Source organism: Punica granatum, chromosome 7 (assembly GCF_007655135.1).
Source record: "Punica granatum isolate Tunisia-2019 chromosome 7, ASM765513v2, whole genome shotgun sequence".
Classification (NCBI taxonomy): Eukaryota; Viridiplantae; Streptophyta; class Magnoliopsida; order Myrtales; family Lythraceae; genus Punica; species Punica granatum.
The window spans coordinates 8,488,888-8,505,723 of NC_045133.1; the positions used below are offsets into that span (position 1 = coordinate 8,488,888).

The following is a 16,836-nucleotide window of genomic DNA, read 5'->3' on the forward strand; positions in this document are numbered from 1 at the left end:
TCTAAAGTAAAATATGGACCACAAAACACGAAATAGAAGTCTTTCAATTACTCGAGTTTTAGAAAAATTACTATACGTATTTTTTAATTTCATAAACAATTATGCTACTCATCAAGATGTGTGATTGTACTATGAAAATTTGAGAATCTTATCATTATCGTTTCATTTGATAACATGTATTTTTTGATTTCCGTCAACAATCCATTTTGGTCTATCGGATTTAGGAGAGAATATCAATAGCAATCTTGACTACAACTCTTGAGCTGTAACAGAAAAGTATCGGGTAGATCCTGAGTTATTATTCACAACCGGATCAGCCATGTTAACAGAATGGTCCCGAGAGCAAGGCACAGAGGATCACAACGCGATAAGAATTCAAAATTGATAACCTAGCATGATCACGAGGAAGAGGGGCAAAATCGTTATTTTTGTCAACCATAGGAGGAAAGTATTTTCAACTAATTACTCAATACATTCACGGCTTTTAAACTCAGGGCATTTCTTTAACTTGACTTTAATATTACATTTTCATAAAAAAATAATTTATGGGACTTTAAAGTGCTTTATGCAGGTCAAATTCGATTTTCAAAATTTGGAACGAAACTCGAGATTCAAAAATATTTTTTCTGCATGATATTGATCCATGAATTTTTCTGAACGCAATGATTGTTCTGGATTATTTTTTGGATGACCAATTGAAAAGACAAGAATTTCAGGCCCTTCGTGCATCAATTTCGATACTTTTCAAAATTCGGGTCGATACTTGGGATTGAAAATATTTTTCTACATAATGCCGACTCTCGAATTTTTCTAAACACAGCAATGATCCCGGATTATTTTTCGGATATTTGATTGAAAAGACGGAAAATTCGGAAATGATCGAGCAATTACGACTGACGTGTTGCGAAAGCTCGATATCGACTTTTATCGAGATTTGATCTCCGTCAACGCAAATTGGAATTCTCATAGAGTCAATTATTTTTTGAACTTCTCAATTTCCAAGTTTTAACTCTGAAAATGTCGACGGATCCCGAGAAATCGATTTATCGATGGATGAATGTCCGTACGAATAATAAATAAATAAAAATAAAAGAAAAGAAAAGAAAAGAAAAGTGGCAGCCACTTGGCCGAGTCCCCCATATCCTCTCTGTTGACTCCATGCAGTGGGACAGACTTTCTTTTTCTTTTCTTACGTATTCTTCTCCTCCTCCTCCTTTACTCTGCAACTCTGAGAGCCCCACAGATCCGCAATCGGCAACCAGCTCTGCCCCGCAATCAACTCTGCTTCAACGTGCTCTGATCTTGGACAAAAGCCACGCCAATGCCCATTCCCTGGAACGGAGACCCCTGCTTCCTTTCTCTTTTTCTTCGGATTTCCCGAACAACGGGCCCCTACAGTCGCGGCCCTTGGGAACGTCCATGGATCCCTTTCTTCTTCTTCTTCTCTCGCTCTATTGCAGCTTAGCTCTACCACGATCATCACCCCTCCCTTCCTTTCTCGAGTCTCTCTCTTTCTCCCTCTCTCACAGCTGATCCTTCCTTCTCGGGCACGCTCTCTCCCTCTGGGAGCCCTCTGCAACCCCCGACTCTCCCCGGCTTACTTGCGGGGATCATCGGCCAATCTCCTATCCTTCCTCCTCATCTCCCTCACGGTTCATTCCGGACCGACAGCTCAATCTCACACGCCCGACTCCCCTCTCTTTTTCCTTGCTCTAGCTCTTTTCTTGCTCCTCCGCTTCAGCTCTGAGCCGAGACAGCAACAAAATGCCAACATCTCACCATCACCTTCGGTTGAGGCTTCCTTCCCTTAACCGTAGCCCTCATCACCATCTCTCCCATTCTCTCTTCCCGGCTGTAACAACATCACAGCCAATGTGCCTCCTTCTCTTCACCTCTCGCTCTTTGTACTCATCAACACATACTACCATCAACCTTCTTCTCCTTGCTTCCTCCTGTCACTCACGTCCCAAAAAAAAAACACAGAGAGAGAGAGAGAGAGAGAGGGAACAAAAAAACAAAACGAACCAGCTCTCTCTCTCTCTTTCTTTCTCGGGCCCTCTCTTCATCCCTCACCTTCTGACCATCATCATGCAACCAGTAGCAACACACTATCATCGTTCTCTTCTCCTTCTCTGATCAGAGATAACGACAGCAGATCATACGCTCTCTTACTCTCTTTCTCGCCAAGACAGACAAAAAAAAAACTAAAAACAAAAAACAATACAGATTTCCGTCGGCTTCTTCTCTACAGCTAAGTCACCTTCCCGTTCCCTCTCTCTGTCTATCATTTGATCTCTCGTTCCTCGCTCTGGCCTGCTCTGCTGTGTTTCTTTTCCCTTGCAGCCCGTTGGAGACCTGATGACAGTCGTGACTAGCGGTGAACGGGAGCTCAGCTCGAGTCCGTTTCAGCTCTACCCGGTCGAGCATCCACGACTGCAGTAGTTTACTGGTGGTTTCTCCCCCTCTGCCTTCCAGTTCCTTGCAGCCTTGCTCAGCGCCTATCTTGCTCAGCCCCGATGATTAAAGCGTACTATGCGAGTTCCTTTCATCTCAAAATTCGGATGCTTAGGCATGGCCGAGTCACGCTTGATTTTGATGACTTATATTGTGTTTGGGATGGAGATTGATTTTCATAATGATCTTTTGGTGAATTCGGAGTCGTTCTGTTCAATTTTGATGATAGAGGGTCGTGTTCTAAGTGCGAACTGAACTGTGCTGTTACTCTTGAGTGGATTGGAGTTGTTTCATTCGATCTTGATAACTTGGGACCATGTTTGATAGGTGGGCTGAGTCGTATAATTATCATCCAATGAATTTGAGCATGCTTAGCATACTTTTTATGGTTGGCAATCGTTCTTGATTATGAGCTGAAACCGTTAAGGATTCCTTGATTGAGTCGTGTTTATTCCACTTGGTTTGATCAACTAGAAGCTGGGTTTGATACATAAGCTAAAGTGTGGAGTATATCTTTGACTAAGTCGGAATGGTTTGGCTCGACATTGATGATTAAAAGTGGAGTTCAAGTGAGCAGTTAGATTAAGCCATGTTCCTTGTTCGATTCAAGTTTGTTTAGGCATGTGTTTGGTCACTCGTGGGTGTGTTTGAATTCGTGGCCGAGCTGTAACAAAGACTTTTCAATCGATTTGAGTTCCTCCGGCATGGTTTTAAGGACTAAGAGTTGCGCTTGATGTGTGGCCTATACTATATAATGATTTATTGATTGATTATACTATGTTTTACATGGTTTTGTCTAGACAGGATTGGGATTTCCAACTTCAATGCTCTCACTGTTGCAGCAAACATTGGTGTCATGCATGTTCTTCACTAGGGAGTTAGCCAAAGGCGTGCTTGAATCTTAGTTGTCCGAATGCAAGTCAAACAATTTATTTTTTATTAATGGCATTTTCAAGTGTGACATTCATGTTGTAATATCCACGATGTTCATATCTCGGGGAAATGTGTTGAGAATCATCATGTTCCCTCGAGCGTCCTCTCACATGGTCCAATGTATGGTGTCAAGCTTGACTTCCTTGCATGCCCATCTTGATGCTACATGCATGAACTTAAAATTATAATGCATTACGACTCCTTGAATTTCTTCCCTTATTGTGCTTGGAAAGCTTTATGCTTGCCTTTGCCGGAGTTCTCTTGTGTTTGTTTCTTGTTTTGCAAGCTCGATGGAAGCTCGAAGTGAAGAGAAGAAAGATGGAGAGACGACAAAATATTAGGTCAATGTCAGTGGGGGCTCAAAGACGATGTGGAGACTTACCTAGACTTAGGTTGAGTCCCGACTTGAAGGCCGCCTCGGTTCAGGGTAGTCGAGGATCTTCCAAGCTAGTTCATCCTGAGAACCTCTTGGGATCATGTATAAATCTCCACCTTAGTATCATGAAATAAGTCTTTCGATATTTGGTGAGTGGATTCGATAAGCTTGATGTGACTACGTGCCCATTATTAGTGTATTTTTAAGTATTTATTGCTTTTAATTAAAACCTCACACGAACTTGGATGAATCACATAAAATCGACTTAAAAATCGAATTTAATTTTTAGACGGCCGTAAATTAGGTTCCATTCGAGTGGTCCATTCTTGATCGACCTAATGATTCGAAACCCTCAAATCTAAAGCATTCCGAAAATTTTAATCAACTCAATAATTCCGCGCACGGGGTAATCGGGACGCTTCACTTGGCTAAATAAAATCATTCGGTCTTTTAATAAATTGCACGAACCGTTCAATAATTTGTAATCGCGTCGACAGTTCAAGAACTGTTGGCCATGCCATTTTAAAACCCATAATTTCAAAAGCATCGAAATACATGACACGCGTAGCATGGATATCTAGGAAGTACTCGTATATCTTGACTCGAGTCTGGGTCTGATTTGTGGTGGCTCAAGTCTTGATTCTTTTGGAGTCCCCTTGATCCCAGTGGGTCTAAGAGATCGGTCGACACCGGCTACCGACTTTGGATAGTCCGTGTCTCGTGGTCTCGATCCTTCCTACACACTTACACAATTTTCGGTCTAAGGGCATGACCATCGGTTCTTGACTCGCCGACACTCTAGGCGTTAGGATGACCTAAACATACAAAATAAGGAAAGAGCGGGCACCTGTCAAGGTGCGATTGTCACTCGTTCACCCTCCGTTTCCTATCTATATATTTTTGTCACCCTAGCTTAGATTCGAACGCGTAGGAAATTGAATTAGAGGCATGAGCGGGGATGGCCCGTGAAAGGTTATCTGGTCCCCTCATGGGACACGTGCAGAGATCTTGGCACCCTTGTGGTATTTCGTGCCCCCTTTTCCTAAGTTTGTGCTTAGAATTGGCCAAAACGAAAAAAAAAAAACAGATTAATATCAAATCTAGCTTAATCAAACACAGACAAATAGTCAAACAATACACACTTGTCATAATCTGTAAAAGCTGCGTTGTCACAATACATAACAATTTAAAAGTAACACACACATTCAAGACTTGACTACAGACATCATGTCTGTCGGGTCCTTTAAAGTACTGTCGAATGCTACATACCCTCCCAGGGCGGTCCATGACTGATTCACATCAAATACGTCATCCCTTTGCCAATTTAGGGTATGAATCTGCTTATCAAGTAACCCCGATTCATAGTCTAATAAATCATGTAAATCCGGTAATAACACACAACTTGTCTATTTTTATCTGTCTTTGTCTGTTTTTTTCTGTTTTCTTTCGGGTTGAGCCCAACCCTTTAAGATACGATTCATACGGGGTCTAACACCCCTAACAATCGATCACGGGATCCACTGCCCCCACTCACTGAGTGCTTACGACCTGAGTGCGATATGGGGTCTTGCCTTAGGTCATTGTCTTGACTTGTTTAGTATCCATACGAAGGGTGACTCGGGTTAAGGCACGTGAAATGAGGTCAAACAATCACTCAGGAGCTCAATTGGTCCCACAGCTATCTCGAGGGCCATTCTATCCTCTTGAAATCCATTGAGTTGGTCGGACTCGATCTCCGACTCTCACGAGCTCGTGTCGCTTTAATTTCCGTTTCGGTCGTTCAAACCCTACAGTGAGCATGAGCGGAATATTGGCCGAATATAAGTCAATTGGGATCCATTTTTTGTAATTCGTATTTATTTATTCGAGAGTATATTGTAAGAAATTTATTTATACATTTTATTTATGTAATGAACCCGGTCGGCAAGCGTGAAGTCTGAGAGTCGGAACCGGTCGAGTCGATTTATGGGTCCGAGAGAAGCGGGATCACACAAGTCGCGGAACTGGTCCACATGGTGAACCGACCATCTCGGTTCGATTAGCCGAGATGCGAAGACGATGGACTGGTCCTCTTACTCGAGGATATGCTTTTCTTTCGGCGTCTTAAATCGAACCGATCGCTTCTACGAATTTACGGTGTCAAAACGGGCAAGATGAGCGAAACATAAATCAAGCCGTAAATGAATAAAAACGGAAAATCCTAGATAGACTAGAATACCGATAGGGCGTGTGGAATATGGGCCCACACGTAACAGAACTCCCGAAATTCGGAACTTCCTGTTCCGCAAGACCATGTGTCTTAGCAAACTAGGTGTACCCATTAACTCTAGAACCGGACAACTCACCGACCCTTGATCTTTGGGTCGTAAACAGGTAGTGGCAACTCCTTCTCATGCGTCCTCACGGGAAGGTGACACTCTCAAGCCGTGCGATAGGTCGCACGTATGCGGGTCTCGACGAGACGAAATTCGGGTCCACACAATTTCAATAATATCTCATTTTAACTATTATTTGAAACAACTCTTGCAATGTACGTGATAGAAATCTAATATATATAAAAGGAAAAGAGAAAATTTTTTCTACGTATAAACTCATAATTAAGATATTATTCATTCAATTGATTAAATATCCTTTTTAAGAACTAATCAGTAACTATTTCATTAATCCAACAACTCTATTATGCGCATATGTGCGGTATTTCTTTAAGTATGCTTAATTTGGTGTTCTCCTTCTAAGAATATTGTGACTGATTGATAAGGCTGACAGTATTTGACACGATAGGATAACACGATATGTATATGACACGGAGTTAAGCGAATTTGGATTAAGGCTAAATGAGTTTTGTGTCTAAACAGGTCAAACTTATTACACACGATAAATAAACGTGTTTAAACGGGTTCAAGCATTATAACCCGTTTAGACATGGTTAGGCCAATTTATATTATGTGTTATTGTATTGATAAATTTGTTTCACATATTGTATCAATTTATAAAAAAAAGTATACTAAAATAATCTAAGTTTGTTTATATAAATCACTCATTTATGGTGCTTTTATCATGTTAATTGTGTAGTAACACGTAATTAAAGTTAACAGTGTCATATCATGTATGTATAATATGTACCTAAATGCAATAGTGTTATATCCTGTAAGTAAGTATACATATATATTTAGACACGCTTAGTTAAATGGATTAGACATGTCATATTTGTGTCAACCCGTAATTAAACATGTCGTATTCGAGTTTAGATCTTTTTGACACGAATCCGTTTAGATACGGTCTGTTTAAACGCTACAGGACATATATTGCCACCCTACTAATGGACTCCCCCTGCATTTGACAATTTAACAAAGAAAAAAAAGGAAATTTCTCAAATCGTTCTTAATTAATATTGTTAGATTTTATTAATATGGGCTGCGCGATGACAAGGATTTTGAGTTGTCTGATTTTTTTTTCCTCTTCATTTTTAAAGAGCTAAAGGGAGGCCAAACTTAATACGCCGAGGCTTATGAATTCATGCGGCAGACCAATAAGTTTATTACATTTTTTTTAGGTGTGTAAAAAGGTGAAATAATAAAATATCTGGTGATTCTTTTTCGGATATCTTTTTCCATACTTATAGGTAATTAAGCTTAAAATTTTAAAATTGTAAGGATGACACAAAATTTGTTGCAAATTCTACTGCTTGTGCATGCAACATTAATTAAATAAATTTACATTAATATAATCTTTTCTTATTTCTCAACTTGTTGTGAACAAAGTCCAACCTTCTCCATTGACAATCACTTCTCACATTATTAACAAAATTACAACAAAATCCTAATATATATATATATATATATATATATTCACACTATCAAAATAAAATTTTAAAAATAAATGAAAAAATAGGTAATGCAACTGAAGGTTGACTTTTGATAGGCTTGCATCACTCATCACGTAAATTAATCACAACGGTGACGGTTAGAATTAGTCGTCTTCATTCTCGTTTCAAAATATTGCTAATCAATTTATACAAATTAAGTATCTACTTAACAGACGATTCATCGGTAAGTTGTTCTATTTCTTAATTTTCACTTTTGTTTAGTATTCAATATTCATGACAATCATGATTAATTTTATTTATCAATAATATTTTAATGTTAGTAAGGTCATGCATCTCCATTACACCATGTTGAAATTATATATACATATGGATGATATTGACATGCCTGTGCTCTGTTATAGTGCATATAAAAAATAATATTATTCCAGTCATGTCAACCTCCTTCAAATTGTCACTCTTGAAGAATACAAAAACCATCTTTCAAATTAATGTGCCACTAGGAACTGACTTTAAGTATATGGCAAGGGACATTCAATATTGAAATGTTAATCAGTATTGTCCATAAAAATAATTTCCACAAGTAATGGTTAATCAAGTTTAATTCTATAACAATATATGATTGCCAACGCATTTGAACCTTAAGATTGCACATGTTTGAGTAAGGGATAGATCTGCGGTTAAGGCCTAGCTATTTTGAAATAATTACACGAAACAATGAACAAATAGGGGGAAAAATATTCTATGATATATATGTGCTGCTAGCCATCTTAAAACGATGGATGCAGGATTCAAATCAAAGGAGGACGAGGTCCTCGTGAAGTAGAATAAGAACATAAATTCCAAATTATGGGCAAATATTAGTAATTTCATAAAAAAATAACAAATAATATATATAAATTTCTTAGAATGTCTAAATTTTGGGGGACGATTACTCCTGAGTCCCCTCTGTCGATCCTTCTATTGACCCATTTTGAATTTGGATGATAAGCCCTATTAATTACTTAATTACTTTAACGAATAAAAAAATAAAATGAAAAAGATCAATCTTAGAAAGCAATTAATGTGTTGACAAGTGTGTTATAAGGTTATAATTTTCAATTCTAGGCTTTGATCAGAATCGTTGACCTAAACTCCATAAAATAAACTCAACTTGTCTTACAAAAATGTGCGAAATTGTCAAAAGTCTTTGTTTTAAAGAATTTTTTAAGATATATATTTATTTTCAATCCGTAATCCAATACAACCGGATGTGCAACATACATATGCCAATAATTAATTAATTAATTAATTTATACCAAATCTTGTAAGTTTGCTGAACTCAAAACGAAAGGTTTGTTTTTATTTTTGGTGAATAAAAGGTTATTTCACTTTATGAAATTTTATGATCTTCAAGAAGCATTTACTCAGCTCATAAAAACGATAAAAGAAAGCAAATAATTTGGCATGAATGTTTATTAGGGTTTTGGACTTCAAGATCATGCTCTCAATCTGCTTCTTTAGAGAGAATTAGAAAAACAAGTTCAAAGAATTGACCTTATATTACGGTCTTGTCAACCTTATTTTATCGCGAATTACATTATGGACTAAATGAGAATATCTTACAGAAAATATGAAGGACTTGTGACAATTTTCTCTCTGAAAACTAACCAAATTACTTTGCAGTACGATATATTTATATATATGTATATATGTATGTATATATACTGAATATTTCATCAATCAAGTCATCCTTTATTCGATTTTTCTCCAATTTTTGTTTGATGTTCATTTGAAGTAGGAAATAGGAGAGGAGGAAATAAGAACGATACGTGAAGTTTTACTAATGAGACTCGGGTGTAGAACGCATCGCCTATAAATTGATGTTGCCACCCTAAATCCGCATTATCTCTCTATTTTTTTTAGTGGGATTTTGTTCAAAGTTTTTTCTTTTTCTCTTTTGTTAGTGGGGAGGAGGCAGCTAAATCAGTGAAGCTGGATCGAACACTTTTCAAAGTTCAAACAATCTGACTGGCTGGTCAAAAAGTCAACTCTTTTCATCAATTTCAATTTCAGTCATTTTCGGCTAATCAAGGAAATCTAAATACTAATTATAACATTATCCACACAATTCTGCCAAGGTTGCAAATTAGTGTCACAATACTACACAAAACTAAACGATGAAAACAGGCAAATTAATAAATTCACCCAAATAAATTAACGTACATTGGTTCAAGCCGTTCGGCACTTGGATTCGAGTATTGTGAATGAAAAAAATTTATGCTGATAAAATTTTACCCTTTAGTGGGCCAATTCGACTCGAATAGATTAGTTGGGGTTTATTGAGTTTCTAGATACCTAGGTTTACACTGAAAAGGTCAACAAAAAAATGGCAAATTAATCAAATTTTTCGCTGGTAATTAGGCTAGTTATTTTTATGTTCATGTATGTATATATGTATATATATATATATATATATATATATTTGTAAATCGTTTAATTAATACTGCACCTTTTACAACACAATTGCTAAACTCAATTCCAAAAGTTAGCAATGGAACAGACAAATCATATATTGATGTAATGTATTGTAATAATATATTGTGTTGATTTGAAGAAAGGGGAATATTCCTCAAAATTAACGAGGAGGGGGAAGCAATTATGAGATGTCAACGGGACTCAATCCCAACGCAAAGCAAATTAAGTGAATCAGATTAATTACTTATCGGGTTTAGTGCTGCCTGTTAACTATTCCTCCAGCATGAGGATCACTTGTTTCAGATTATCCTTCATCAATAATAAGAAAATGTTGTTGTAAATTATTATTATTTTTTCAAGTATTAATAAAATGTAAAAACAGCGATTGTTAAATGTACCTAATATATATATATATATATATATATATATTTTAGACTATTTCAACGGAAGTTCTCCATTCGTACAACGATGACTTTCCATATGAGCGTTTTGCACCATCCATAAGCTCGTGATTATCCGACCTTTAGAATTCTTATTATTAATAATATGTATTAGTTGCTGCATGGATGCATCATAATTTATTTAATTTATTGTTGTTTATTATCTATATATGAGAAAATACAAACCAGTCCTCTCTCTCCATCTACCTTTACATATCGCGAAGTATGAATTCATCATTCACCAGCATCTCTCAATTTAGAAAAGGAAAAACCAACGTACGCTCTCATTGTTCATCACCGTCCCTCCCTATTGTTAAGTCGTGATTGCGTGCATTATAAACTTTAGTTATTAATTAAAACTGAAAAATATAAAAACTTGCACAACGCACTTGTTAAATTATTATATATAGAATAACTGAAGAAAAATGTGCATGCACTAATAAGAAAGGGTCCTTTCCAAACGATGTCTCTCGGCTGACCAATGGAGGAGAAATTATTCATCCATGAAACAGTCTATTTTATTTTTCCCCCCTATTATCCCCCTTTTGCCAGTTAGTAAAACTAAGAAGAAATATTCACAGAAAATATATAATTAACTAAAACTAGACCATGGCCAAGAGGGAGAGAACGTTCAATAATTTCATGCACAAGGCTGTATATTTTACACAGCAGATTCATTCTTAGTTATATTTTAATCGGGTCAACACGCACGCCATGAATGCATCCATATATATAATATATTACAAAACCTTAAGTGGATATACATATTGAGTCGTGGATGAGCGGCTTTAAAGTAGTAGCTCTCGTATCTTAAATTGTTATGAGGGTTATTATTACTGTTTGGCACGTGAAATGTGGAGAACCATACATTTAACATGCCATCGTTGTACAAACTATATCATTCACAACTTAATATACAAATATCAGGAACTTGAGCGGCTATTTTCAAAATTGTCCGAGTCGCATCTCGTGTAAATTAACTAAAGTAAATTAATTACTCTGACTTTAATATTATAGAACAATTTTGCCGAGGAAGCGAATATATGGTGGGAAGAGTTGACCATAAGATGGGGCCATGTGACTCTTGTAATGTACGAAGCTTCCATGATGTTTGTTTTGCATATCTTTTTTTGTCAAATTATTATGGTTATAATGAGGTCACGAAACGACCTCATCCTTTTTTTTTTTTACTAAATCTCATTCGAATATATACTTTGAGTAAATCTGATCATAATATGTTCCTTATGAGCTTCTTCGACTTTCTATTGCTGGCAAAACTAAAATATGGTTACGTATAGATTGCAGTTTGTTAATCATATTACACTCTTTCTTTTCATAATATTTAAAAATTTTGGAAAGGTAAACGTTTTAGATTAGGTGGGGTCCGATCATTACGGCTCGAAATTCTCTCCTCAAAGACTCAACCAATATATTTATATCCTGAATTTCTCTGACACATATATTTTGCTATCCCCAAGCGTTGAAGTTGAAATAATCTTTCAACTTGTGATTATTATATTTACATAAATATGGAATACAACGCAAACAAGGGAAAACTTGCAAGTGGCTGGAATAATTTTCAACATCAGAAAAAGGGTTTAATTTGGTCAAATAGTTCAGCTCTTCTCTATAAAGAAGAGGACCGACCGTAGAGTTGAGTCCGCACAATAGCTCAACAAGAAATGAAAGAAAGCTTAATGGCCATGGAGAAGAGAGCTCACGATGACGTCTCTAATGGTGATGATCATCTCGAAGAGCTGCTCCCAACGGTAAGAAACCTGACTCTCAGCTTCCTCGCAGTCTTCTTCATTAATCGATGCAGCAGCTGCATACATGGACAACTGTCCATTGAAATATATGTTTATATAGGGTCAATGTCTTTTTTTTTTTTTTCCGGTAGGAGGATCAATGTCATTTCTTATCCGATGTAACTTAACTTCTTTTTGTGAAACCGGTAGTGTATTCATGGGATGCATATGAAGAAATGCGCCGCTTATGTTCAATTGTGATGTTGGTTGTAGGTTGAAAACCGAAGTCCAATGCGGAAGGAAAACGATCAATTGAAGACATCTTCTCCCCACCGGCAACTGACAATATCAAAGATCGAAAATTCGCCCTCCGAACCCAATCCGTCACTGTCACCTTCAAGAGGCATAGAACAGGTAACTATATGATAATTAGCATGGGAAAATAAAAGCTTGATGTGATAAATAACACCTTAAACTTTCTAATAAGACCATTTCTTTGTTATTTGCCGCTAACATTGGGTAAAAATGTATAGGATGACCAGATCGAATCGGCCCGAGCAGAGATGGGTGAGATGAGGGAGGAGAACGAGAGGCTGAAGATGTACTTGGAGCGCATAATGAGAGACTACAAAGAACTCCAGATGCAGTTCTTCAACATCGTTAAGCAAGAAGATGGAAGGCAACAGCAGGCGGTTAATCCCGGTTCCGGTGCTCACCAGGAACTTGAAGAATCGGATCTCGTCTCCCTTAACCTTGGATGGGTTTCCGGTTCTTCTTCTGTGGGAAAGGATAAGAAAAGAAAGTTGTCCGCTCTAGAGATTAAGGATCAGAAAATCAATGATGATCAGCAAGGGTTGGCGCTTTCTTTGGACTGCAACTTCGAAGCGGCTAAGTCGGGAACAGTGGAATCACTGGCAAAAAATATGAACCCCGAGAAGGAGAACAGCTCCGAGGATCCGAAGGAGGATGCTGGGGAGATGTGGCCACCGAGTAAAGTTCTCAAGACCATGAGAAGTGGAGAAGATGAGGTTTCTCAGCAGAACCCGGCCAAGAAAACTAGAGTTTGTGTGAGAGCGAGATGCAATACCCCGACGGTCAGTATCTCAATCTATAAGACTTGCACTAGCTCATGTTTCCCATCAGTTTCATCGATGGAGTTATTAATTATTCATCTGGTCTTTATCTATGATGATACCTTGTACTCATCATATCTACTTGATAATTGTGCTCGAGCAGATGAACGATGGATGCCAGTGGAGAAAATATGGACAGAAGATTGCAAAAGGAAATCCATGCCCTCGAGCCTATTACCGTTGCACAGTTGCGCCATCATGTCCTGTAAGGAAACAGGTATATTATACTTATTAATCTCATCTTTGTTTTATAATTCCGAGCACATATATCTTGTGCTTATCGTTAACTGATGACGCGTTCGTGATTATATAGGTACAGAGATGCGCGGAGGACATGTCGATTCTGATAACGACATATGAAGGAACACACAACCACCCGCTTCCGGTTTCAGCCACTGCCATGGCCTCCACCACATCGGCGGCTGCCTCCATGCTTTTATCGGGCTCATTGACCTCCGAATCCAGCCAAGCTGGCAGCCAGCCAATTGCTGCGGCCACTGACCTCCACGGATTAAACTTCTATCTCTCCGACCCTTCAAGATCGAAGCAATTCTACTTGCCCAATTCATCGCTCATGACACCTTCACCTTCCCACCCGACAATCACCCTTGACCTTACTTCAGGCCCACCTGTATCGTCCTCCGCATCATCTTACCTCAACCGGTTCTTTTCCGCTACTTCAAGGTCCAACTCATCCACGAGCTTAAACTTCCATTCGTCCGAGCCATGTGCTCTACCGATCCCTTGGGGTAACGGGTTACTTAACTATGGCACAACGAGCCATCAACCTTTCAACAAGAGCGACCCTCAAGAAAGCTTTCTTCACCATCTTCCCTCCTTGCAAAAGACAAACAATAACCCGCAAGACTCCATAGCTGCAGCGGCCAAGGCAATCACGACGGAGCCGAACTTCCAGTCTGCCCTAGCTGCTGCCCTCAAGTCAATAATCGGCGTTGCTGGGAGTGCTGCCGGTGGAACCACGCTGGCTCTTGGAAACTATCAGGGAGGCTCCGGTGTGGATATTTTCAGCCAAAAGTCAAGTTGGAATGAGAGTTTCTGGCCTCGGGCCGAAATATCTATGGACCAACGCCACAAGTGAACGCGTGTGGATCGAGCTATCTGAACAAGTCGGGTCCTTCAGCGAACTCTCATCATCAGCCGGCTGGCTTAATGTTTCCACAAAGTAATCCAATTTCATTGCCATTTTCCTCCTTGAAGCCGAACGCGGCGGCTGCATCCCCCAGCGGCGACAATCGAGACTGCAACAGCTTATAATTAGGCATTAAATTTTTTTTTTCGGTAAGTCATTTTAAAGCATTTTAAATGTATAGATTTTACTAATATATCACGAATTGTTGACTAGTCCTGAGTCTCCATTTGTAATTTTGATTCGTGGGAATTGACTTTTATTTGAGAATAGATAAATATTGATTCCAATTCAATTTTATTGTTTTCTTTGAGATGACATACCTTCTGGTGTATAAATAGGATCAACAAAAACTAAGGTCATGTTAATGTTTTATAATAGATGCCTTATTTTCAAATTATGAAATAAGACAAGAAAAAAATTAAAATGGATACACACACGTATATCTTATTTTATATCTTATCTTATTCTTTTTATTCTATTTTTTTTTTCTGGTGAGCTCTTATTCTTTCTATTAGTTAAGGAAAAATTCATTTTATAACAACCACAACTTTCTTTTCGAAGTTAAAAATTTATTATACACCCAAATTACTAAAATCTCTCCTTTTTCTCAAGAAATTAAATATAAAAAAAAAAGGAAACCAAATTTTTACCAAAAATCGCTTCCATTATTGCATCTACTTTCCATTTTGAAAAACCAGAAAATCCTAAAAGGATTGTAAAAAGCCGTGTCAATATTTCAAACAAGCAATTTTGAATTTGTCCAGAAACGCGACCGCGGAGCAAATTGCGTGCAGGAGAACTAGTACATATATATATATATATATATATATATAAGAATTTATTAATTAAAAATAATAATTTTTAAAAAGGATATAGTATAGTGGTGCATGCCCTCATCTAATAACTAAGAGATTCTAGATTCAGTACCAGGTGAAATTATTTGCGCCCCCTTATTAAATATTTAGACTTTTTGTGACATTATATAAGACTCACGAGTCTCTCTTATAATAAAAAATTAGATAATAATAATCAATAATGGTTACAATTAAATAAAAAAATAACCTACAAAAAAGTGGAAAGGAGCTCGATTTTATGAATTCTAACGATCAATCTTAACATTATGCAAAAACAATTATTTATCTTTTTTCTCTCGGAAAAAGTGTTACTCTTTCATTGATAATCAAATGAAGCATAAGTCAATTGTTTCAATAGCCCATGGTGGCAAGAGCGAAAACTAGGACTAAGTATTCAACCACTATCACTCATTCTTTTTAGATGAGTACGAACCAATCGTAAGTGGAAAACTATGGATCTATTATGGAGCAATTTTTCATTTTCAGACACTTAATTGAACATTATACATTTAAATGAATGAGTAATACTCACCCCGATATTTACTTCAAACTAGAGACCGTCCGAGGCAAATGCCTAGGGAACAGAACAAATAGACCCCCCAAAAAAAAAGACGGCTGTAGAACGAAGGTGATTATCGAATATTGAGGAGGGAGGTGGAAGAGATGGCAGCGCAGTTGGAGAGAGGGCCAGAGGAGAAAGAAAACCGCACAGGAGAGGGGACAGAGGAGAAGGGGAGGAAAGAGAAGCAATTGGGGCAATTTTTTGAAGTATAAAAATTTAGGGTCGTTTTTTAATTTTTGAACAGAGGAATGCGCACGTGTCCACTTTCTATTGGCTTAGTTCATAGGTGACGTGATGAGCTTAATTCACCTAATAATTTCACCCAAGTAGGCGCCCTTGAACAGCAGCTTTGATGGACGACCAGACCTTCCCCTCACAAAAGCTGACATTTGAATGGACAATGTCGTTTCTGGTCGTCCAAGTGAAATATATATAGGCATTCCACAGAAGTTTGCCCAATATCTTGTGGATGGCTTTCCCTTTGAAGTTCCTACTGACCCAGTCAAGCTCAGAATCCCATCCTCTAGGTAATCTCTTGATCTCTACCTCCTGGACCTGGAGCGCTCCTTTCCAAATACCAGTAATTGTTGGGCATGAGAAAATGTGGAGCCTGCTTCTTTTTTTTTTTTTTTTTTTTTTTCCTTTTCCTCTTTGCAGAAGAAACATAAAGGATCAACCCCTCCATACCACTTAGAATATGTTTGGTTTTAGAGTTGAGTTGAGTTGAATTTTAGTTTTAATTGGTTTATAATGATTGTTTTATTGAATTATGAGAAAAAAGTGTGAAAATGTAATGAAAAGTTGAGATAAAGTAATGATCGTGTTATTGAATTATGAGAAAAAATGTGAAAAATAATGAATAGTTGAGATAAAGTAATGATTAAGTAATAATTGTATTGTTGTATT

General features: G+C 37.6%; 1 protein-coding gene across 1 annotated transcript; it reads left to right on the forward strand.

Annotated features, from left to right (window-relative positions):
• The first annotated feature begins 12,106 nt into the window (after window positions 1–12,106).
• LOC116213304 (WRKY transcription factor 72B-like) lies at window positions 12,107–14,789 on the forward strand. The gene is made up of 5 exons (XM_031548184.1): window positions 12,107–12,252; window positions 12,505–12,645; window positions 12,765–13,325; window positions 13,468–13,581; window positions 13,678–14,789. The coding sequence occupies exons 1-5, from the start codon at window positions 12,166–12,168 to the stop codon at window positions 14,461–14,463; spliced, it is 1,689 nt and encodes a 562-aa protein (XP_031404044.1). The 5' UTR covers window positions 12,107–12,165; the 3' UTR covers window positions 14,464–14,789.
• Window positions 14,790–16,836: the final 2,047 nt, after the last annotated feature.